The sequence below is a fragment of the Mustela nivalis genome (assembly GCF_964662115.1).
Source record: "Mustela nivalis genome assembly, chromosome: 4".
Taxonomy (NCBI): Eukaryota; Metazoa; Chordata; class Mammalia; order Carnivora; family Mustelidae; genus Mustela; species Mustela nivalis.
In genome coordinates this window covers 101715308-101742392 of record NC_139023.1, presented here as the reverse complement: position 1 = coordinate 101742392, position 27085 = coordinate 101715308, and the positions used below count along the sequence as shown (strand labels likewise).

The following is a 27085-nucleotide window of genomic DNA, read 5'->3' as shown; positions in this document are numbered from 1 at the left end:
GTTGGTGTTCCTGGCTTCTTAGTCTTTTTGGATAACTGTGTTTGTTTTTAATTTTGTAAGAATTGAATCAAAGTGGCACATCCACTAATTGATTCATTTGAGAAAGTTGTTGAAAGTCTACTGTATATAGCAGGTACTCTTGTAGGCCCTGGAAATAGAGTGATGAACAAAACAAATAAGGTCCCAGCCCTCATGGGGTTAATATTCTAGTGGGGGGGGTTGAAATGAAAAAGTAAACAAGTAAATAATATGTATTTACATAATAGCAAGTGGTACAAAAAAAGTAAAACTGTTAGAGAAAATGAGTATCTCCTTGCAAAAGCAACGAAACAAATATAAAATTGGATTTACCAATGTAAATCAAATGGGTTTTGTCAGGCACCTTCCATAACGAAGTGCTGGGCTATTTGTTTAACTTTGCATGAATCTATGTAGTTGCTTTTAGATGATTATCCAAACATCCATTTCCAGGTAGTTTGCATTTGATTTTAGCTTAATTTAAATAGTATTCACCTAATTAGGATCACTTGAGGCTGAAGTATTTTAATTGGGAGGGATTTTTTTTCTCTTCAATCAGGTGGGGCATCTACTAACTACTACTACATAAATTTACCTAATACTCACTGAAAAACCTTGTTCTTAGTTTAAAATAGGGGAAAACTTGTATATTCAGCCTTTATTATTACATGTATTCTATGATTAATTTTTCCTCTTTGACATTTATGGTAAACTAATTCTTACAGTATTTTCCTTTGTTTGTATTTTTCTTGGATCTTCATATTTTCTTTCAGGAATTAATCTTTCTTTGCCAAAGTAAGATATTGTTGATATTATTTCTGTTATGTTTATTTTGCTCCTTTAATTCATCTTGGTTATGAAGCCATTGTTTAAGCTCAGGTAGTGACTATGATGCAGAGCATTTATGCTTGCATTAATTAACACATTGAGGTGTTGGAGTGGTGATCCAAATGGTCACACTTAGGACCAAGTTCATGATCAGGAAGGAAATTCAGGTTACTACTAGGTTGGGATCAGAAACATAGAGCCGAACCTAGAGCAAGGATATTTGGCTACAGGAATAAGGCCAATAATATAAAAGGACAGTCAATTTTGCAAAGTCAAGGTTTGGAATACCAGAAGTCAAAATTAGAAGAGTTAGAGAAAATATACAGTTCTGCTAAACAGAAGAAAGCCAAAGATGCCAAAACAATAGTAGATAAAATAGCCAAGGTACTGTGTCTAAACTTGCTTCATGCTTTTCTTCCTTTTCAGTGGATATTAATTTGCAAAGTTAACCCAAGAGCATGCATGGAATGTGTCTGACAAAACCCTCCCTGGAAAGTTTTAGTAACAGACTTTAAAAAGAATAGATTAAAAATGCACACCTCTTATGAGTCCCATTTTAAGTCATTTGCAAGCATCCTCTAGTAGTTATTATAGCAAGCATATGGGAGAAACAGCAATGAATAGCTGTACTCAGGCACAATCCTGATGTTCCCTGATACCAGAAAATTGTATAGTTATTGTTAAGTTGCTACTAGTAGGCAAGTATACTTTGATAAGACTATTTAAAAAATTGTCTACTCCCTTAAGACAAAACTTGCCATTTTATAAAATATTTTTGTAATTTGAACTCTTAGGATTTAACTTTTTACATGTTAACTTCTAATGCCTTGAATTGCGTTTTTGAAAAGTATGACACATTTATTGCTTAAGTAAAATTATTGTAGAAATTGATTTTTAAGCAAAACTACCTATGTTAAATATCTGTTTCACTTTCCCTGTTGTTGTAAAATTAGGAATAAAATGGGAATCTCACTATTGCCTGGCACAAACTATGGATGCCACGTATTTAGTCATTAATTTGTATATTCCATATCCTCTCCTATGCCTTAGGTGCTCAAGAGTTTTCAGTTTTAACCCGCCAGCTCTAATCTATAAGTAAAAAATGAAAAATTGGGATTATATTTCCATCCAGTTGACTGCTTACACTGCTCACCTTAACATCTTTTAGTTATGACCTATTTTCAAAAGAGTAAACATGACTAAGGAAGTGACATAAAGTAAATACAAAACATTTTATATAATAAATGATTAGAAGGTGATGCAGAGGAGGAGATATTTTGGATAAATGTAACATCTTGCTTCTCTCCAGGCAAGTTTTGCTGACCTTTATTACAATTAACTACAAAACCATTAGGGTTTCATTTTATGCTCTTGGTAGAAGCAGTTTTTTTAATGATTGTTTAAGAATAAATAATCTTATTTTCTTGTCTGTAAGTAACTGTGATATTTATAATGATTTTGATCTTATCAGGCAGACAACTTTTTAAAAAATCATTTCTTAGGAGCAAACATAATTTGCATCTCACCCATTTTTCATTAGCCACTTCCTTGAATTTATCTTCTTGAGTGTAATGAATGTGGTTCAGTACTTCCTGAGCTATCTGGATATTAGCAGAGCAGCCTGGCATGTTGATTAAATGGGATGACCTGTCATGCGGTGTAAAACTCCCTGATTTCTCTTAAACATGAATTATTGTTACTCAATCAGAACTTCTTTTCCAGTAGAAGGAAAGATGCCATATGCCTTTAACAAATAAAACTAAAGCACTACCAAGGGGAGGAAAAGAAAGGTGAAGAAATTAGAATATTTCTTATTTGATTAATTTATCACTACTTAAGCTCAGTTCCCTGATCACATAAGATATTTCCAGGCAATTAGGAATTTTGGGAAGGGGATGCCTGGGTGGCCCTTTAAGCGTCAGACTTGTGATTTTAGCTCAGGTCACAATGTCAGGGTCATAAGATCAAGCCCTGGCTTGGGTTCATGCTGGGCACGGAGACTGCTTAAGATTCTCTCTCTCTGTCTCAGTAAAGAAGGAAAGAAGGAAGGGAGGGAGGGAGGGAGGATGAATTAATGAATTTTGGTGAGAATTATAAACTGATTCCCAGAGTACCATTTAGACAGTATATTTCAAACTCTTTTTTTAATTCACAGTAAATAATGCATCTTACAGGTGATTGAGCATACTTACACAAATATTAAGTGTATTATAAAGCAACCCACCTTACTACATGCTGCATACACTGATATTTTTCTATTTTATGCCATTTTTGAAACTATGTTGATTTCACAACTTTCTCACAATTCATTAACCGTGTTTGAAAAACACTAATTGAGATTATTCTTTGAAGCTAATAAATAGTTCCTTGATCATTTGTTCACTCAACAGAATATTATTTGTAAGGTGGTGTTTTAAGTGCTTGCTGTATGTAAGAACAGTTAGACATAAATCTTGCTCTTACAATTACTTGTGCTTATTTAAAGGCCTGTTAAAATAGACTAAAATATATATGCATGTTTATTTTTCAATAATTTTCTGTCTTTTCTGGCTTCTGCTTTGGTACTGATTATTATTAGATATATTTATCAATATTTTCTTGATTTGACCTTTGTATTTATTTGTTCATAATCACCATCATAATTTGTTGGCAACATTATTACTGTCTCTATGGAAACAACATTCAGTGCCTCAAAAAGAGGCAAGAACATTCTAATTTTTAAAGAAATTTAAATTTGGTGGTGATGGTAGGGAGAAAGTATCTGGCCAAGAGAAAACAAAAAGATAATTTAAATCAGGAGTAATGGCTTCACATTTTCTAATTTGAATAAAAAGCCTTCCTTTAAGTGCTGTGTTATAAAAAATTCCCTCTAACTGACTCTAGTTATCTTTCACTTCTAAATATCTATAATTGTATCTTTTATCTTTTTACTATTTTACTTCAGTGAAATCTTCTCCTTACTCCATCAAGCCTATTTTAAAAATATGGTTCTGAGAGTGTTTCTTACATTGCTTTTAGCTAATACTGATTTGATTCTGTGTTAGATTTCATACATTCAGGGAAGAAGGCTTCACAAACGGAAAAAAAAGATTTTTTCAGATCACTATTAAAATAAGAGTACAGCCTCTCCATTTCTCTCTTTCCCACATGTCCCTAGTGAGTATATAACTTCCATTGAGATTCCTCAAAATATACCAGTGACTATAGACTCTATATAGATATCAAATTATAATCATTTAAAAATACCACATAACATACTTTGAGGAAATCAACCCTTCAACTTATTTCAATTCTTTCCCCATTAACCACTTAAACTCATGTTCATAAATAAGTACATATTGAGTATTTGAGGTTTTTGACTGAGCAGTGTCCATTTACTCTCCATTGACCCATTTGTTCTCTATATTCAGTGTGTTGAGAACTTTTGAAATATAATGACGGTCAGGGACAGTGGAATGTATTCTTGCCCATGAGTTTTTGTTTGTTTTTTTTAGGATTTTATTTATTTGACAGAGAGAGATCACAAGTAGGCAGAAAGGCAGGCAGAGAGAGAGGGGGAAGTAGGCTCCCCATCAAGCAGAGAGCCCAATGTGGGGCTCTCACCCAGGACCCTGAGATCATGACCTGAGCTGAAGGCAGAGGCTTAACCCACTGAGCCACCCAGGTGCCCTGCCCATGAGTTATTGATGAAGGGGTTTCTAGATTTGAAGGAAGTTGACTAAGGAAGAATTTTTAGAGGGGCATAAAAATATACTAACAATGAAAGATGATAGAAACTGGAATGCAAGGTATAAAATTTTCAAAAATGATTTTCAATTATAGGATATATAGTCATCTTATTTCTGTTATCTTAGAATAATCTATTCATATTTTTTGCCCTTTTCCTCTAAATATTATTCTTTTCCATTTTAGATATATATATATAAATATATAAATACATATAAACATATATAAAATATATAATAAGATAATATATAAATAAAAAATAATAAAATTATATATAAATATATAATATAAAATATTTTATATACTAATATATATTGAGGGGCTTGTAGTATAGTCAGTATGTGAGTACATTCTTAGTTTGTGCATATATAATATTTATTATTCTTCAAATAATTCACAAATACCTTTTGGGCCTTGATTATTGCTAAGACATTAGTCCCTTGTCAGTCTTATTTCAGTAGTATCTGTTGATTTTCAAAATTTCTTTAAAAGATAGACTTGTTTACAATAATTCTAGGTTTATAGTAAAGTTGAGCAGAAAGTACAGAAAGTTCCCAGATACCCCCTGTCCCCACCTATCCAGTTTCCTCTACCATCAACACCCTGCACCAGACTGGTACATTTATTACAACTCATCAACTTCCATTAACACATTACTATAGCCCAAACCATAGTTTATATTAGGGTTGACTCTTTGGGCTATGCATTCTGGGAGTTTTGACATATCGATGATATGCATCCATCATTATTGTATCCTACAGAATTGCTTTACTTCCCTAAAAATCTGGGCTCCACCTATTCAACCCTCTGTCCTAACCCTGACAACCACTGATCCTTTTGTTGTCTTCATAGTTTTACCTTTTCCAGAATGTCATATATTTGGAATTATACAGTATGTATCCCTCATATTGGCTTCTTTCACTTAGTAATATGCTTTTAATGTTCCTCTATGTCTTTTCATAGCTTGATGAGTTCATTTCTTTTTAGTGTTGAATAGTATTTTAAGGTTTGGATATTTATCCGTTCATCTATTGAAGAACATCTTGGTTGCTTCCAAGTTTGGGCAGTAATGAATAAAACTGCTATAGACATCCATGTGCTGCTTTTTACAGGGGCATAAGTGCTCAACTCATTTGTAGTTCAATTACTGAATCATATGGTGAGAGTTGTTTAGCTTTGTAAGGAATTGCCAAACTGTCTTTCAAAGTGGCTGTCCCATTTTGCATTCCCACGAGAAGTGAATGAGAGTTCCCATTGCTCCACATCCTTGCCAGCTTTTGCTGTTGTTGGGGTTTTGCATTTTCACCCTTCTGATTAGGTGTACAATGGTGTCTCCTTGTTGTAACTTGCAATTCTTTAATGATATAAGGTGATGAACGTTTTCTCATACATTTATTTGCCAACTATGTATCTTTGTTGTCATATATATAACTGGCCAACTACATAATTCTGAGGTGTCTTTTCAGATCTTTTGCCCATCTTTTTAATTGGTTGCTTGTTTTCTTGTTGAGTTGCCCCAATTTATATATTGTGAAATCAATACTAAAAGTATAGGAAACATTTCACTAAAGAAGATATTTGAATGGCAAATCAGTACATGATGCTAAACATCATTAGTCACAGGGAAATGCAAACCAAAATCATAGTGAGATACTACCACACATCCAGTAGAATAGTTCTAATAAAAAAGACTGACAATACCAGTCATTGGCAAGATTTGGAGAAACTGGGACATTTCTAGTGGGGTTATAAAATGGTACAACTGGGGTGCCTGGGTGGCTCAGTGGGTTAAGCCTCTGCCTTCGGCTCAGGTCATGATCTCAGGGTCCTGGGATCAAGCCCCACATCGGGCTCTCTGCTCAGCAGGGAGTCTGCTTCCTCCTCTCTCTCTGCCTGCCTCTCTGCCTACTTGTGATCTCTCTCTCTCTCTCTCTGTCAATTAAATAAATAAAATCTTTAAAATGGTACAACCATCAGAGAGAGGAGTTAGGCAGTTTCTTTAAAACCGAAGCATACCATTTCCATACAACCTAGCAACTTGGTTCCTAAGAAATGAAAAACATTCATACACAAATACTGATGCATGAGTTCATAAAGCAATATCATTTATAATGATCAAAAACTGAAAACAATGCAAATGTCCATCAACTACTAAATGGATAAGCAAAATATATTATTCCACACAATGACTACTACTTACAATGAAAAGAAACAAACTACGGGGCGCATGGGTGGCTCAGAGCATTAAGCCTCTGCCTTTAGCTCAGATCATGATCTCAGGGTCCTGGGATCAAGCCCCACATCCAGGCTCTCTGCTCCACGGGGAGCCTGCTTCCCCCCACCTCTCTCTCTGCCTACCTCTCTGCCTACTGGCGATTTCTGTCAAATAAATTTAAAAAATCTTAAAAAAAACAAACTACTGATAAATGCAACTACATGATGAACCTCAGAAACTTAATGCTGAGTGAAAAAAGACAGATTTTATGATTTTATGATTCCACTTATATGAAATACTAGAGAAGGCAAATCACATGGAAACCAAATCAGTGGTTGCTTGCAACTAACTGAGGAAGCAGAGATTGACTGCAGGTCGTCACAATGGAAGCTTTTGATGTGATATAAGTGTTCTAATACTGGATTGTGGTGGTAGTTACATAACCATATGAATCTGCTAAAACTCACTGAACCGTACAATTAAAATGTGTGAATTTTATGGTATGTGAAGGTACCTCAGTGGCTATTACAAAAGACAGTATGTAATAGTATGTTTTGTTCTTTGCCTGCCTAGGTAATTATCTGCAAGAAACTTTCTGAAAAGCTGATAGAATTTCCACTGTTGGCTGCTTGGTACCAGAGGATTCAGGAAGTGCCAAGAGTAAAAACAGCAGCTTCTCAGTGTGGAATCCAATTTCTCCATTTACCAGAGTTGCTGACCGCCTCAAATGAACACGATTCAAACTTAAGTGAGGTCCCAGGTGTAGAGGAGCAAAATGATGCTTCATTTATAGGAGGACCAAGGCCCACTATGACCAAGTTAATGGTACTTAAAATGTTTTTCTGAAAATTTTCTTTGAAAAATTTCATGTGATAATGTTGTTGAGCGTTCTACCCCAACTTGTAATCATTTATGCACATTATTTTTGTTTTAAATTTTATTTGTTAACTCTTTTATATCACTCTTACCCAATTAATATTTCTATGTGTTTTGCATATAAATGAGGTATAGTAAATTGAAGATTTTTATTAGTCTTTGGAGTCAAAACTTTTTTTTCTTAATATTCAAGACATTGGCTAAGGTCATATATTTGGTCAAATTGTTTTAACCTGCTTTTTTTGTTGCAAGGTTTTGGTCTCAGTTTTTAAGTTTTGAGATGATGATTTGAAGTTAAAGATTATGAAAATGAATATCTCAATTTACTTGCCAAGGTTTTGTCTAAATTTAAGATTTTTAGTTCTTTGAATTTTGTTTTTACTTTCTTATTTTAATGCCTTTTTATGTAACACATAGGATTTTTTTTCTCTCTCTTTGCAGCAAGATTTGTTTCTGATAATACTAATTGTAGAAATTTTCCCAATAGGCTTTATTTTCTCTATGATTCTAAACAATTTACAAAAATGTTTTAACTTCAGCTACTTAAAGATTTATTTAAATAGAGGAAAAATCAGGAAGTAATTTGAGCTATTCATCTGAGTAGTCATATTGGAAAAATATTCATTATATTTTCCCACTTGAGTTAGGAAGTATTTGAGTTCTGTGGTTAACAGGAAGTTTGGTGAATTAGAAAAGCGCAAGATTTTTGTAGTGATATCAGCCCCTTATCTCATCATTTAAGCTTTGTTAGTCTAGTGATGAAACAATGAAATAGGATTTTATAGTTGATTTTAGAAGAAGGTACCAAGGCATGTCCAAATCTTGATCAGATGACTATACTCTGTAGGGACCTCAGTTTTACCTCTTGAATTTTTCTAGATAAATAATAATCAATAGAATAATTTGCTTTGCATTAAAATACTAATTTTCAAAATTTCAACTAAAAATCTGCTTTTAATTCATACTTAAACCATCTTAAAAGAAAATTAGTGATTCAGATTTTTCTAGCTGTTTTTCTAGCAATAAAATGACATTAGGAAAAACGTGTATTTAATACATATTAAAAATATTTATATACAATGAGAAATCAATAACAAATTTGAATTCAGGAAAAGTTAACAATTATAAAAAATAACCTGTCTTGTAATAACATAAAAAATAAAATGTCCTGAATTTTTAATTACAGGGGATGTGTTAGTTCAGGTCCCTCAAACAGAACCAAGATGGGGTTGGATATGCAAGAGGTTTACTGAGGGAAATATGTGAGGTAAAGTCGGGAGGGAAACAGAGGCAGCTGAGAGAGCCTTCAGTCTATGATGCAGGTTTGACCCCTGTGCATGAGACAGGGAAGGAAGGATGATAGGGTTAGAAAAGTTTTAGACATCATTGCAGGTCTAAGAAAGTTTTGGCAAGCCAGTGGGGAATCCTTGAGTCTAAATCCTCTGTCAGAGGGTTCCATGTTTCTCAGGAATAGGCCTGCCATGGTATCTCAGCCACTCTCAGGCATTTGCTTGGGAGCAGCCCATAGGAAGACTGCTAGGGTCCAGGTGACTTGGATTTTATTCCCAGCTTTGTAGCTAAGCAAACACTGTGACCTTCAGTATGTTGTTTAACCAAAGGGTCTTCATTTCTCAATTTATAAATTAGGAGAATATAGTAGATATTTTGTACGATCCTTTTCTGATTTTAAATCTCATGATTATATAAAAAATGGGACATTACATTAACAATTTTTTAAAAAGGCTCAAATCTGAAAATAAGTTAAAATTTCTATTTTTAATTCTAACTTGAAAGTACATATTAGATACAATAAATGTTTCTTTTTAGCAGGACATTATTTTTGCTACTTATTAGTGAATTATTGACATTTGTTTAGAAAATTAGTAAGTATTATATCAAAATAATAAATTATGTGAAGGTAACAGTAACTATTAATTTTTGTGTAGTCACAGTATTTTGTGCCAATTACATAAGGACAAATGAAATTGGTGCCAAGTGGAAGTATCAAATAGTAAAGTATTAGGATCATTCACATCTCACTTTTTTTCTCCCTTTTGTTTTCTTTGGCATACACTTGCCCCTAAAATTTCCCTTATTCTCCAAAGGTTTTAGATTTATTTATTCAGTTAGTCAAAAAATGTATGTTTAGTCATTGTTTTGAATGCGGGATATCTGAAGAACAAATTGGACTACCTTCATGGGCCTTATATTCTGGTGGGGGAGGTAAATAAAAAACATGAATGTGTTAACACATTAAGTAATGATAAGTGCAACAAAAAGTAATATGGGATAAGGGGTGGAGGTTATGTGGGTGGCAGGGAGGCTTATCTGACTAGGTGAAGACATTGAGCAAATGACCTAAATAAACTGAAGATTTGGAGGAAGTATTCTAGGCAGAGGGTCCAGTGAGTGAATAAAACCTGAGCAAATCTGTAGAGACAGAGGGTAGATTAGTAGTTACCTAGGGCCAGGAGCTGAGAGGGGGAAATAGAGAGTATATTTACTAATGGATACAGGACTTCTTTTTGAGATGATGAAAATATTTTCAAATTAGCGTTCATTGTGGCACAACTGTGAATATAAAAACTTTTGAATTGTATGCTTTAAATGTAATGGTGTGGGAGTGATATATAGTATTTTTTGAAAAGACCCTAAGGTAGGATTAAATTTGGTGAAATGAGGGAGAGCAAGTTTAGTATGGCTAGGCTAGAATAAGGGGGAATAGAATAGAATAGCGGTAGATGATGTCAGAGAGATGTGTATTTTTCTGGAAGCAAGTAAGTGCTCTAGACCTCTAGACATAAAGATATCTCTACCTCAACAAAAAACTTTATACTACTTCCTTTTCATAATTTTTAAAGTAATCTCATGAACTTATTGATTCAAATTAGTGATCGATTCTTGGAGATTTTTCTTTCAGATAGGATATTTCTAAAGATAAAAAACCTGAACTATGGATATCTATCTGTGAGCTATGTACCCAGAATGTGATTGCAAGGGGTCTGGGAATCTGTATGTATGCCACACACTGTCTACAGTACATAAATGCAGTATGTCTGCAGTTAAATAAATACACAACTTTTGACATAGGGAAGGAGCTTGAGTTTTTTTTATACATTGAAAAGTGGTCCTCATTTCTTAAAATGTTGGGAACCATTTGGTTAGAACAGAGGAATCCATTTTTAGAGGCATTACAAGCCTCTCTAAGTATGAATGATGTTTTGGGGTGTTATGTTGAAATGGGGCTTTTCATCCTATAAATGTAACTCCTAGGCTGTTAACTATTTCATATATGTAAAGACAGATCTTGATGGATATATGGAATCGGTTTTTTATTATCCCTGTGTGGAATTTTTTGATAAAATTTTTATCTTCAGATTGACTTTTCTTTTTGACTCCCAATTTATTTTGAAGTGTAGGTATATTTATTTCCATGTAGTTTTAGGCAATAATTTAAAAATAGCATTTTTTGTTATCTTGGTATAAAAAAACCAGGAAAGTAATTGTTCTGTCTAAAAACACATTGTATTTCTTATGTAACTTAATATTTTGAGGAACATCTAATGATTGTTAATATTTATTTCCTTCTTGCCACTATAGAAAAGAGAAATTTGGCCTTCTAAAATATAACAGGATTTTATTAATTCATTAATTTTAAAGAGTCTATTTCCTATTTACTATTTCTAGGAAAAAGGCATTGAAGTGATGTTTTCCCCCCACCCTTGCCCTACTTGGACCCTTGATTGGAGTAGTCTTCCTGCAGCAGTGAGCCCAAAGGAAGGTGAGTTTTTTGTTGTTGTGTGGTTTTTTGTTTTTGTTTTTGTTTTTTTCCTTCCTTCAAGTTTTAATCTTAGTTCCAATACCCTCTTCAGATCCATCTTTCAATTCTCTAATTCTCTCTTTGACTTTATCTAATATTTTGATTGTACTATCCACTGAGTTTTCTTTTTCTCCCCTAATTATTTCTTTCTTTTTAAGTTTTTGTTTTAATATCAGCTGGTTAACATGTAGTGCTATGTTAGTTTCAGGTGTACAATTTAGTGATTCAACAATTCCATACATCACCCTGTGCTCATCACTACAAGTGTACTCCTTAGTCCCCATCACCTATTTAACCCATCCCCCAACTCTCCTCCCCTCTGGTAACCATCAGTTCTCTATAATTAAGAATATTTTTCTTGATTTGTCTCTCTCTCTTTCTCTTATTTTTCCCTTTTGCTTGTTTGTTTTGTTTCTTTAATTTCCTGTGAAGTTTTCCTTACATTTTTATTATAAAAAGTTCACATATACACATTGCTCAGATTCAACATTTCTCACATTTTCCTACAATTGTTTAATCTATTCCTTTTTATTTCTTTCAAAGTATTTTGAAGGAAATTCCAGACAACATGCCATACTATAGTATGTACATCTAAGAAATACAACCATTCTAAATAATTGCCATGTCATTATCACACCTAATAAAAATTAACAAAAATTCCTTGATCCTTTAATAAGCAGTACATAATCATTTTCCCCTGTTTAAAGTATTGTTTGAAAAAGATATCTTTATAATTAGGTTTTTAGTTAAATAATTATGTTTTTATTGCTAGAAATTTTATTTGGGTTGTTTGTTTTAATAATGACTTTTTCCTTGCCCATGTTTATAATTTCCTCTTTTCATAATTTTTTAAGCATAGTTATTTTATTTTCTATATCTGTTACATAATAGCTGATGTCCACAGAGACCTAATTTTGCTGTTTGTTTTTTCTGTTGACTTCATTCTTGGTGTCTTATTTAGTAATTATATATTGTGAATTCATTTAAGGGCTAATTAAATCTGTGGGAATCTTGTGAGGCCTGGGTTAGGAATAAATTTCTTTAGTAAGGATTTATATTTGCTTATGCTAGGCATCTCAAGGTACTAGAATTTAAGACCTGTTAGCATTATGTTTTCAGCTTTAGATTTCTTTAACCTTTTCATTTGGGGCTGAGGTTTAAACAGAAAAGTTACCTTTTGTCATCTCCCTTTGCTATTGAGTATGACTTTTTTTTTAATGCATCTTTTCATGGGGAATATAGCTTTTCAAGGTTTCTACTTTCATGTAGTGATAATAGTTCCAGCACTCCACAATGATAGGGATCCAGGACTAGCCTCTCTTCTTTGTCTTGCCATTAAAGCTCAGATCCCTGTTAGCAAAATACCCTCCTGGCAGCTGGTGTCAGTTCAAGATTATTACACGACTTTTTAGTTCCTTTCCCCTTTGTTAAGGCCGAATGGGTTTTCCTTACTCTTGGAAATCCATTTAGGTAGGCAAAAAATGATTGTTGAGTTTTATATAGCATTTTAAGTGTTTTTAGGTGGAGAGCATTTTTATTACTCAATGTTCTACTTGTTTAATTGTTTGGTTATTCTTTGATTTTATACCAAGCCAAATAAAACTTTTGATTTCCAAATGCTCTTTGAAATTGTTTGCCTGCCTTTTTGATGTTCTTCTCCTCTGTGATGCTTCCTAAGTATTGTCTCTGTCTCACTCATCAATTTAGTATGTCAATCAAGCAAATAAGTTAGGATTTTTCCAGAATGGAGTAAGATTTTTATTAGACAATTAAGAACTCTGCCTCAAAGATGTTTTATAACAATTAAATTCATTTTTTGGTATTTGTTAAATATATCAAACATAGTCATTAATGAATTTGTTAATGTTTTAATTTTATATATTTTCTGACATTTTAAAGATTTTAAATGTTTGTTTTTATTGTCCTTGCAAGACTCTGGTTATGGTAGATTTTAGACAGGTTAAAACTATAGTAAATGAAAATCAGATTTTCATTAATATTTATATTTACTAGAAATGAATACAGCGATTTGTAAGAACCACATGTTTTGCTTTACTCATAATTAATTTACTATGAAGTCAAAATAATATTTTCAGTTATTAATTGAGTAATCAATTACATCTGCTACCAACTCAGAGATCTAACATTAAGCATTCATGACTGGTCGTTTTACTGGTTAGAACTGCATATCTAACAGAGTTCATGGAATATATTATTCATTATATCCCTTTAATTGGATCACCTAGTTTTCATAAATATTATGACAAACAAGGAGCTATAACAGCAGAGCTACATGATTTATTTACGTTTCATTCTCTGTTCTTAAAAGGTTTATATATAGTCTGTGATAAACTAAGGTAGAATTTTTGCTTGTAGATTTTGTTTTCAGTTCCGGCAATTTCAATATTGCACAGTAATAGGTTTGCTATGAAATGAAATTATTATACATACAGGTGTGGAGGTCATTGTGAAAGTGTTCTCATGATTTGTGTTCTGGTAATTTTAGAAGAGAGAGAATTGTAATAAGATTTTATTAGTACTAGGTTCATTTGGATATCACAAAGGCTGACTCCTTATGTGGAATCCATTGAGTTACATCAAGATTATGGTAAATAAAATACGAATCATTCTCTTTACTAACAAAGATGGACGCTTATTTCTTAAGCTTGTCTAATCTCCCAACCTCTGTTATTACCCATTTCTCTCCCCACATCCTACATACTATTCTTTGAACTTTTCAGGTCCCTTCATGTGACCTATATCTATTATTTCTATTCTTCACTTTTATTTTCCTCCAGCCTTAAATATTATTCTTTCTACTTCCCATCCTATTGAATTTATACTCATCTTTTAAGGATCAGTTCAATTGCTGCTTCTTCATTAAGCCTTCTGCATGTGCCTTGGAGTCAGCCTGCTCGAGTTGCTTACCTGGACTACTACTATACTAACCTAACTGCTAGAAAGTCTATGTCCAGATTCTCAATTTCTCTGGGCCTCAATTGCCTCATCTGTAAAATGGGGATAAAATAGTATATACCTTAATGAGATTGTTGGTATATTCAATGAATTAATGTATCAAGTACTTAGTACAATGTATCAAGCAGAATTAGTCACTCCCTCTCAACATTTCTTAGTACTTTCTTATACTTCATTTTTGGGACTTATGATATGCTTACACTATAATTATATATATGCATGTTTTTCTTCTCTAGTGGACCGTGAGCTCTTTGATTATAGAATTAGGTACTCAATAATTTTTTATTAAATTAATTTGAATTGAGGGGCAACTGCCTTTAGTTCAGGTCATGATCCTGGAGTCCCAGGATTGAGGCCTGTATTGGCCTCCCTGCTCAGCAGGGAGTCTGCTTCTCCCTCTGATACTCTTCCTCTCATGCTCTTTCTCATTTTCTCTCATTCTCTCTCTCTCAAATAAATAAAACCTTTAAAAAGAATTCATTCAAAATGAAACTATAGTTCCTTTTAGTTAACTTCTCAAATTTCTAGTTAAACCAGGCAACTTTGAATTCTTTTGTCTCTATAGATTTAACTTACATAATCATTATTACTATTGTCATTACTACTACTACTACTATTACTACTATTACTACTGTTATTCTAGTTTATGGACTGTTAAAGAATAAGTTGCAAACATTATGCCTCCTTATGCTACTTTACCTCCAAGAATAAACTGTCTGCTTTATGGACAAAGACCTTTTCTTAGTCCTTTTCTCACAGCCATAGTACAATTATCCAAACAAGCTATGCAATTCAGTATGTACTATTATCTAATCCACAGTCCAGTTGATTGTAGTACATTTAATTGTCATGTCACTTTAGTCTCCTTTCACGTGAAATGATTTCTTAGCCTTTGTCTTTCAAGATGGACTGTTTGGAAGATTTCAGGCCAGTTTTTTGTAGAGCTGTTAGGGTCCGTGATCAAAGGAGCAAGACTGACACAAAGCGAAGGTCAAGCAAAGCTTTATTTCACACCAAGTATTGAGAATCAAACTGACCGGTCAGGGCTGCCTCTTACAGAGAAAGCGACCCCTCCCAGCCTCACAGACTAATTTTTATAGAGCAAAGGCCGTGTGGTTGAGCCTGGTTCACACAGGTGGCCAATGAGATTGCAACACACAGAGAAAGTTGCACAGTCATGCTAGGTCACACACGGGTGGCCAATTGAATTACAATTCACCCTTTAGTAGCTATTTGAACTAGCGTATTGCCTTGGTCAGAATTGGCGCCCAAAAGGCGGGGCCCACATTCTTTAGGGAGTTAGAGATTGGATGTCTCCACCTGGCCTGACTCATACTTGCATTCGGGCTCTGTTATCTCCACTTCACCTGACCCATCCTTGTATTTGGGCTCTGTTATCAGGGACTGGTCAACCATATTTTACTGGTTTCCTGGACTTGCTTAGATTCAAGTTACGCATTTTGGCAGAAACACCACCGAGATGAAGTTGTTGCCTTCTCAGTGCATGATAAGAGACGGCACCTTACACCAGTTTGGGCCCAGTGATGTTAACTTTCATCATTTGGTTAAGGTGGTATCTGCCACGTGTTTCTACTGTAATGTTAGTGTTTTGCTCTATAGAATTAATAAGTATTTTATGGGGAGCTATTTGAGACTACATAATGTCTTGTTTTCAAAATGTCACTGACTAGTCTATATTTATTTGATACTTCTTGCCTGTGTTAGTTATAGAATGGGGATTTTTCAGCTCTATCATTCTTCTATATGTATTAGTTGCCACACCACTGTAAGAACGTTTTTCCCATCTATCATCTATGTATCTATTATCAGTATTGATTCAGGACTTATTTTATTAAGTAAGTTGTAATCCATCACTGTTGTTATTTATTTCAGTACTCAGGTCATCCCAAGTTGTGAGTCTCTTCAAACTGGCTCCTGATCCCTTGGAACTGACCTTATCTTTCTATGACCATTTCCTTAAATTTTAGAGAAACAAAATATCACAGGTTAATTTTATCTTTTCCCTGCCTCAGTCTTAGAGACCGCTGCGTCTCCAAGGAGCTCTGGTTCCCTTTAGTAGAGAACAGCATTTAGAAACTAAAATTTGGGCACGAGGTTTGCTAATTGCTAATGGAGTGTTATTGCTTCTAGGTCCTCTCAGCAGTGAGATGCACGTATAGATAGATCTATGAGGAAAAAGATGTACATACACACATACACGTACATAAACACGTTGCTGCCTACTGTTCTGTTTGTATATTTGTGTTATCTATCTGTATTAAAAAATGGTGAGATGGGTGCCAGGGTGTTCAGTCAGTTAAGCATTTCTCTTCATCTCAGATCATGATTCCAGGGTCCTGGATCAAGCCCTGCACTGGACTGTCTGCTCAGGAGGGTCTGCTTCTCCCTCTCCCTCTGTGCTCTCTCTCTCAAGTAAATAAATACAATCTTTAAAAAATAAATTTAAAAAAAACCAATGTTCTTTAAAAAAAATTGTTGAGATTATACTACTATCTCTAATTCCAATCCAAATCTGTAAAATTCTTCTTAGTTTTTCCAAATTCAATGTCTATATCAACCTTTCTCAACAGTAAAAATGATAGCTCCCAATATCATCTATTTATTTGCTCATTTGGTAATGAGCAAATTTGTGTATAAGTAAACAGTTATTTGAGAATTGTTATATCCCTATCTCTGTGAAGAATATACTTACTAAGTTGAATTTCAGATAGTTTATTTTCATTTTTGCATGCATATAGTCAAAGTTCTTATACAGATAGTTATGATTAAATGGTTCTTTAGAAGATGAATTATACCAAAGTAAAGAATGAAAGGTTTCAGTTAGTATTAATCATATGCCCTGATAGAAAATCTTCAACCAACGGTCTAGTTTCCTACTGCATTATATATATTATATATCATACATGATACACATACACACACACACACACACACACACACACACATACATATATTAACAAAAGTAAGGAAAGAAAGATTTAGGTTAGTATTAATCATGTGCCCTGATAGAAATATTCAAACAACAGCTCCTACTGTATTATATATATAAAAAATGTACTATTTTATATATTATATTTATATAATACTATTAATTATTACTTTTGACTTCAAATAACTGTGATTTTCTACTTCAATGAACTAGGATAGATACTTGTGAGTCTGACAAGTCCTTTTGTTAAGTCCAGGGACACTTCTGTTCTTGCCTTCTGACTTTTTGCCCTCTGAGCATGAAAGAGAGAATGATATAAGATTTAGAATAGGGCTGCCGTAAGCCACTCCATGTAATATTTCTCTGTAGCCATCTTTATTCTCTGGTAGTTTGTAGGTGAGGTTCCTATAATGAGAATTGCTCATAGCCTAGAGTAACCATATCATAAGAGGGGAGGAGCCTCAGAAGTATGACCTTATAAAGATAAGGCAACAAGAAGATAGTTGTTTCAGTTACAGTCTCTTTCATTCTTATATTCAAAATTACACTGTCTTAGAAATATGGACCAATTAGATATACCGAAGACCTTGGTTTTGCTGTTGAGCTGCATGAGAGCATCATCCCCAAGGAAGACTGATGTGGAGGTAGTGCATAAAAACCCTCAACATTACCACTCATTCACCTTCCCATCTCCCACCACTCAGTTTAGAGTATACACTTAGTTTGAGATAAAAGAAAAAAATGGCAGAGTTTTACTGGAAGGATATCGTTAAGTTCTCATCTTTCTAGAGGGCTTTAAACCCTGTAGATTTTATTTGCTTGGGATAGACATTTATGAATTATAAACTGGTATATTTTAGCTCCTATATATAAATCATTGATTAAATTTATGGTTTTAAGAGAATATATAATTTTTCAATCCTAGTGGATCTGTCTTATTACCAAGATAGTTCTATTAACATTCATATATATAATATATATTATGTGTATATTTAAATATATTTATATATTTTATATTATATACATATTTATTATGTAATTATATTTTTATATAGCATATAAACAGTATATATAGCATATATATACTATTATATATAGCATATATAGTGTATAGTATATATAGTATTATATAGTAATATATTTACATGTTTAATGTATTATGTTTATATACTTATATATGTAATAGATGCATAATACACAACATAATTTAATAGTACATCCTAAAACCGATGATAATATTTTATAATTATATAATATAAATATAAGTGTATATTTATAAATATAGATGACTATGATTTTAAATTTTATGATGCTATCCAATTTTATATAAATATCCAGTTTTTCCCCCACTTAATTTCTGTAAAATATTTGGGGTTGAAAATGAATGAATTGATCCTTGACATTAAGAAAAAATATAAAATGAGGTAGTGATATGTGATATAACTAGTAAAAATTGGCCTCAGTGTAGTCTGTGCTATCACCACCCACCTTTTATGTATGCTTCTATAGGCCAACAGGATCACCTTTCCTTTATTCTTCCAGTGGAAGTGATTTGGGTAAGCAAGGGAAGTCAGGGTCTTTGGAGAGGGTTGGGGCCAAGTTAGAGAAAGGAAGGACTAAACAGCTTTTGCCCCATCAGTGATTCTTAACCCCAGGGGACATGGTAAATAGTATTATTTATTGCTGTTTTTGCCAGATGGCCAGGGAAGCACGAAGTTTATCATAACGAAGAATTGTCTCACACACACGGCATAAGTAATGCCCTTCTTCGGGAAATTTAAACGTAAAAGCTTGTTTTGGGGCCTCTGGGCAAGGTTTATAAAAAAACTTCATTGTCCTTAAGCCATTGCTTTTCAAACTAGGACATCCTGCTTATTAAAAGAGGTTCCTGGGCCCTAACCCACGGTTTCTCATTCAGATCTCAGATGGGGCTCTAGAATTTGCCTTTCTGACATGCATCCTACTAATGCTGCTTCTGTTGCTTTGGGGATCACACTGTGAAGTAATTACCATAGGTAACTGATTTAGTACATGTATTGGCTGCTTTGATTTCAGTGTTTGCCACCAAAATGAGATGAATGACAAGGTTAAGCTTTCTAAAATTTTTCCTCACAAATTAAAAAATTACTTTACTGCTTTTTGCATGTATTATGTCAAATATAAGAGCTTGTACAGACCTCTGAACCATTTGGTAACTATGAAATCTTCTACTTTAAGTCAAGTATACTAAATCATAGTAGCAAATCTAAGTGAAAGTAGAAGTATCTTATAAGGTACACAAAAATAACCGTCTTAAGAAATTTTTTTCTGAAATACTAATCTTACATTTTCCTGTTTTCCACTTCACCATACTAGATAATACATAATTGGCATATTGTTTTCTGACAAAAAAAAAAAAATTACTCTCCAGGAAGACAATATAAGAATATATTTCTCCAAACATTTTTTGTTTATATTGAACAGTTTTAGATTATAAGTCTATCACATTTTGAACTTTTTGGCATTTAAAGTACTAAAAGCACACCAAGAGAATGAGATCAAAGGTTTGAGTTTTTTTCTTCTTCTGGGAAAAAAAGTATCCCAACATAAATATTTTTCATTTTCCTAAGTTATACTTAGCTGTGAAATCCAAAACCTAACCATATTTGACTCAGAACCATACAAATTTATAACTATTTTCTCTTCTTTCAAGGTTAAGGTTCTCAACACGCATTTTGGTACTTTACCAAAAGTAATAATGGCTTTTATTTAAACTGCAATTTAACCTCTAAAAGATAGTATATATAAATATAAACAGAATTTATATTAAGTAGTTCAAAATATAACAAGATTGCAAAGAACAAGTTTGTAATTTGCTTAGTAGTACTTTTTTGAATGAGTACCAAACACTAATATACTGGTGTAGAGATTGAGATAGAGATATAAATCACATATGTATTATAAGTTACATTGTATAAACATGAATGGTATAGAGCAAACCATGTGTTGAATTCATCTCCTTTTCTTTTCTTTTTTTGTTTTCTAAAGATTTATTTATTATGGGGGGGAGAGAGAGAGGGAGAGACTGAACCAGACTCCTCACTGAGAATAGAGCTCCATGCAGTGCTTGATCTCACAACCCTGAGATCATGACCTCAGCGGAAACCAAGTTTGATGCCTAACCAACTGAGCCATCCAGTTGCCCCCATTATAGAAGTTAGCTAGAGTAGGAGCAGAAGTAATTAGAGTGGGAGAGGTGGGTAAAATAGGAGGCAAATTCTTCCAATTATTAATAGCATTAAACATTTCTTATATAAAAATGTTAATCTTTTATAGGAATAGTAAATATACTTGGTAATCATAAGAAGTAGTACTGATGGTAGAAATATTTTTGTATAGGTCTTAATGAGTAAACATGAATTTTTTTAATGAAAAAAAGGAACTGTACTATGTCATTATGGAGAGGAAGACAACATGAAATAGAGAACTAGGGGCACCTGAGTGGCTCAGTTGGTTAAGCCTCTAACTCTTGATCTCAGTTCAGGTCTTGATCTCAGGGTCATGAGTTCAAGCTCCACAGTGGGCTCCATGCTGGCCATGGAGCCTACTTAAAAAAAAAAAAGTAATAGAAAATTAGTAGAAAGTTATCTTTATTTTTCAGTGTTACTTTCTTCATGTGAGATTTCGAATGGCTTAAAGTTTCTTCATGGAAATGTTAAAAGTTAAAAAAACCATATATAATACACAATTTTTTAAATTATATAGTAATAATACATTGAGTTTTATTTATTTAAATCTTTTTTATTTGAACCTTTAAAAAATTAAACCTTTTAAAATTTCACATGAAGTAGCACTTAAAATAACTTAATTAAAATTCTCCTCATATTTATCTACAGATTTAACATAATTTTTATTGAAATCCCAACAAGATTCCTTTGTAGATGTAGACAAACTTATTCTAAATTTTATATGGAAAAGAGGATTTGAAAAATAGTAGAGAATACCACTCTACTTGATGTTGAGACTTTCTGTATGGCTATAGTAATTAGAGATATATACATATAGATTAATAGAAAAAAATGGAAAACCTACAAAAAGACATAAAAGCAACTCAATGGAGGGAGGATAGTCTTTCAATAAATGTTGCTAGATCAGTTGGACATCCATAGGCAAAGAAAAAGAATATCTAAATTGCACAACTCGTACAAAGTCAATTCACAATGCATCATGGGTTCAAATTTAAAATTTTAAACTATAAAACTTTCAAGGAAAATGTAAGAGACTATTTTTAGAGCTTTGAGACTGGGGATGGAAAAAGAGCTCTTACACATGACACCAAAAGCATGATGCATAAAAAAATTTTCTGATAAATCGGACTTCATTAAAATTAAAAATATTTGCTCTGCCAGACTGTTAAAAGCATAATAAAACAAGCCGAAAACTAGAAGAAAATATTTGCAAATTACAAATATAAACAAATATGAGGGGTGCCTGGGTGGCTCAGTTGGTTCTGTGTCTGCCTTCAGCTTGGGTCATGATCCCGGGGTCCTGGGATAGGGCCCCGCATTGCGCTCTCTGCTTGGTGGGAGCCTGCTTCTCCCTCTCCCTGCTTCTCCCCTGGCTTGTACTCCTCTGTGTCTGTCAAATAAATAAATAAAATCTTAAAAAAAAAAAAAAACAAATCTGACACAGAACTTGGATCTGGAATACATAAAGAACTCTCAAAACTTGACAATAAAAAACAAAAAATTATTTTTTTAGAAAATTAGAAAATAGGCAAAAGAGATGAACAGACATTTTATTAAGAGAACGTGCAGTTGGCACATAACGCACTTGAGATATCATTATACACCTATCAGAATGGCTAAGATAAAAATAACAGCACCGTATGTTGAGGAGGGAGTAGAGAAACAATCACCCAAGCATTGCTGGGAAGAATGTAAAATGGTACAACCCCTCTGGAAAATAATTTGGCATTTTCTTATAAAACTGCACATACATATACCACAAAACTCAGCAATTACACTGTTGGGCATCTATCCCAAAGAAATGAAAACTTGTATTCATACAAAAACCTACCTATGAATATTCTTAATAGCCCCAAACTGGAAACAGTCCAAGTGTTCTTCAGTGGGTGGATGATTTTTAAACAAATTCCAATGAGTCCATGCAATAGAATATTACTCAGCAATAGAAGGGGAGGTACTATCAATACCTGTAACAACCTGGATGAATCTTAAGGACATTATGACTAATGAAAAAGCTGGTTTCCAAGGCTCTTATTTAACGTTCTCAACATGATAAACTTGGGGAGATGAAGAACAGATCAGTGGTTGGTAGGGAACAGGGATTGGTATGGCATAGTGCTGCTGCCTCTAAAGGGAGTTCCCTTATGATAAGGTGGTTATATCAATGTATACATTGAATCAAATTTCATCAGACTGTACGCACACAAATGAATGCAAGTGAAAACTGAGCGAGGTCTGTAGTTAACAGTATTGTAATAGCAATAATTTTCTACTTTTGATATACTACGGTTACATAAGATGTCACCTTTGGGGAAGCTGAGTGAGATGGTCACAGGGCTCTGCACTATTTTGCAACTTCCTGTGAGTCTATAATTTTAAAATAAAAAGTTAAAAATATAACTTAAGTAAAAATACTGGAAAAGGTCAAGAAGTAAAGAATAGTGAAATATTTCACAGCTCATCTTTTTTCAAAAATATCAGAAAAACTCTGGGGATCATTTATGAATCAAATGATAGTTTGATAAAAGGCTCAAACTACAAAGACATCGAGATGTATTTCCTTTATATGAATAGCAATGCAATGCTAATATACACAGCTAAACATTGACTTTTACTTTGACAGTCCATTTTACAGGTTGTTATTCTCAAGCTCCCAGGAAAATGGAGAAAGCCAAAATGACATAGCATAATATGAATTTCTTTATATCAATATTGCTTCAAAACAGTGATGAGTACAGCCTAGGATTAGCTCACATATTAATCCTGACTGAGTTTGCACTTGGACTCCTGCCCTGCCAGCAGAAACTTCATGGTTCCTTGAGGATGTCTTTTTGTCACACATGTTATAATGATATGGATGTCACCTTCATGAGAAGTAGAGAAAGTTCTTTTACTGAAAGCTTAGTAGTGTCCACTCTCAGTTCTACATTTGCATTTCAAAGTACTGAAAATGAGACTGAGTAGTTTGTTTTGACTGTCAAAATGGTTGAGTGAGTAAGTTTATTTTGACTTTAGATCAGTTTAGTCACGTGTGGAAATGACACAGTTGTATAACATTGTACTACCAACTAAATCGTCTGGAACCACTTTGTATAAACAAGGCCTGAAAAAGAGTAGCAGGATAAATTCAAGTGTTACGACTTTTACATCCTCAACAAAAATAAGTACAGGGCCAGTACCTACCATAGAGGTAGCGATCCTTTAGCTAGGGTAACAGTGATAAAAATATGTTCATAGCCTTGGTACCTTCATTCCACATAATATCCAACTCACTGTGTTGAGTGTTTTTGGTTTTGTTTTTTTGTATTTGTTTTTGTTTTAATCTCTTTTTTTCTTTTTATGTTTTTAAGCCATAAAACCAGATTGCCTTCTTAGGAAAATATAATGCCTTTTTTCCCCCACAGTGTACTTAACTGTGACATGTGTTAAAAAGTTAAAAAGTTTTTTTTTCTCTTGGAATTAGATTTGCTGTAATTCTTCCCAGTATTATGTTATGCTTTGTTCTATTCTCTAGAGTTAGGCTCCAAGAACCCTATTTATAGATCATGTTTTTAAGTGCTTTGCAAGCAGACCCCATGATGACTGATTACCAAGAAAGGTTTTAATGGCCAGTTTATCCAGGGTCGACTACACAGAATATTTTAAGAGTGTTGCTTTTTAAAATAAAAGTATTTGACATGAAGTATCTGTGTGATGAAATAAATTTTCTGAATTTAACTTGATTAGGTTGTATATAGAATATAAAAATCACTTCAAAACTTTTCTGTCTGTATACAAATGAACAAATTGAGAATTTATTGAACAATTAAGATTTGTGTCCATTCCTGACTCCACTAAGTCATTTATAATAGCACTAGGCAAGTTCGAAAGTTATCGTGGCTTGTTTTAGGAATATTATAAATTCACTGATCAGAAACCTCAAATTATCTATTTAAGTGAATAGTTATGAATTAGTATGTTTCAGATATTTAATTACTTCAAAAGGTTGAAATAGGATTTATGTGAAAAATGAAATACTTATTTCTGGAAACCAGTACCCAACAAGGGTTCTAATCTCTTCAGTTTATGGTTGAAATGTAGTTAGAGAAGAACCCCCATAATTCAGGAAGAGCTTTCTGGTTAATAGATCTGGAACACTGTCCTAGCCCTACTGTGTTTCCAATAGCAACTGACTTATCTTGGGCTGGAGATATGTGCCCACTTCAAAAGAAGACTTTTCCTAAGAATTTCCTTCAGCTTTTTAGAGTTTTTCCAATGATCACTGATAATGGATACTGTAATGACAGGCTTTGGTATTTTAGAACAAGGCAGATTTGGATGCAGTTTTGCAGAAATTTTGCATTAGTTATTAATGCGTGGATTTTCAATAAGTACCCATCATAAGTGGGGCAAAACTATATTGTTGGTATCATCCAGAAGCAATGAGGAATAGGGAAGAATCTTTGCCATAAAACAAATACAACAAATATTTTGTTTCACTGTTTTACATCATTTCTAATGAAAACAAATGAATAAGTAACACAAAATACTTGCAGTTATTTGCAGTCATATGTAAACTATAACTACTCTGAAAGCACTGACAACTTCTGTTTATAATTAATGCAAAATTAGCTCTGTATGAATACTACTATGTACATTTGCAGAAAGGTATTACCATGTAAAACTTCGCTCCTCGATTGCCTTTCCAGTCTTCATTTGAATATTTCACACTAAATAAGTCATACATAAATAAATAAAAATTAATATAAAATATAAATATTAAATATAAGCAATATGTTTTTATTTATATAAATATTAATATAAAAATATTTTAAAATATAAACATAAAACATAAAATATAAATAAATAAATAAATAAGCTTAAAAATTCTTAATATTGCTTCTTTCAAGAATTACATTTTAAAAGTGTTTAGAATCTCATATGAGAGAGGGAAAAACTAATGATGTGGGTCCTTATTTTTCTGCTGATGGAAATTAATTAGTATTCTTTCTTTCAGCTTTAATTGGCATTCTCTGTGCTAGCCCCAGACATTTATGATTAAAATCAGCTCGACAACATAATGAACTATTTTTTTCTGTACTTTGAACCAAATCATCTCAGCATTCAAACTCATTCATTATTTTTATTTAATTAGGCCGAACTCACATTGGAGAGATACCTGAAGCAAGGCGATTTCCCTAATAGCTATGCAATCACAATAGCTCACAGGCTTTGCAATAATTTAATTATTCAAGATTGAATCATCAGAAGAATTTTAAAAAATTATCCTTAACTAAAGGACAAAAGTGTGGTTGTAAATAGAAAACTACCATTATTTAAATGGCATCAGTATGTAGTGTTAGTAACCAATAGTGTAATGTTCCTAGATGTGAATTTTATATACTTATTTGTGGCAAATTATTAAATTAGATTTTATATGGGAAACCAGTGACTGACTATGTTAGCAATTTGGCTGTATTCTATACAAGTAAGTGCAAACTTTTATGCTTCCTAAAGCAAAAAATATGTAGGAATTTTTATATATGATTACATATCACTATTTTATAAAACTAGGGTAAAGTCGCTTCCCAGGACAACTTCTCTCTCTCTCTCTCTCTTTTTTTTTTTAAGACTTGTTTATTTATTTGAGACAGAGAGAGCAGAGGGAAAGAGAAACTCAGGCAGACTCCTCACTGAGCACAGAGACTGACAGGGCTGGATCTCAGGACCTTGAGATCAGGACTTGCTCTGAAACCAAGAGTCAGATGCTTAACTGACTGCGCCATGCAGGCGCCCCTGGACCACTCCTTATCTTAAAAACAAATTATTTTATATGATGGTTTTACTCTGACTTGTCTACTGCAGTGAGAAAACTATTTCTGTGGCAATATGCGCATTTAGCAAACTAGACATGAGAAACTCTTTGTGGGGTTTTTTGAGGGGGAAAGATTAGATAGAGCCAAGTTGTCTTCTTCTTTTTTTAAACAATGTTATTGACTAAATACTTCCATCCCCTTGGGGACATATTCACACTTAATTTCTTTCAGCAAAACAGGGAAAGAAAAGAAAACCAAGCTGCCAAAGGCAGTATTAAAGAAAATGACTTAGAAAATTGTTTTCTAGAAATTGCTTTCATCTAATCTAGATGGTTTACTGTAAAATTGGGTAATTGTTGGATTAATCGGACTATGATCTAAGCAGAAAGATGTTTTAAATTATTTTCTTTGTTTATAAAATAAGTGCTTTTGATAAGTTTAAAGTGACCTTAAAACTCATTAAAAGTAATGTTCAAATTTACACAGCTACTTTTCATTAGTTATTAGATTCTGGTTAACAACCTTGATCACACCTCTTTTTTTTTTTTTTTTGCCTGTTTTCTTTTTTCTTTTTTTAAGAGAGAATGAATGAGGGAGGAACAGAAGGAGACAGAATTGTAAGGCTGGGCTTGGACAGGAGCTTGAGCTCATGAC

The 27085-nt window shown here is 33.2% G+C and overlaps 1 protein-coding gene across 12 annotated transcripts in view; it reads left to right on the top strand.

Moving 5' to 3' along the window:
- GSTCD (glutathione S-transferase C-terminal domain containing) overlaps positions 1-27085 on the top strand; it is a 162188-nt gene that overhangs the window by 48276 nt on the left and 86827 nt on the right. For all 12 annotated transcript variants that reach the window (XM_082729185.1, XM_082729181.1, XM_082729178.1 and 9 more), the window contains 2 exons: positions 7361-7612; positions 11351-11444. In XM_082729185.1, coding sequence (XP_082585311.1) covers positions 7361-7612; positions 11351-11444 — 346 coding nt within the window. The remainder of the gene's footprint in view (positions 1-7360; positions 7613-11350; positions 11445-27085) is intronic.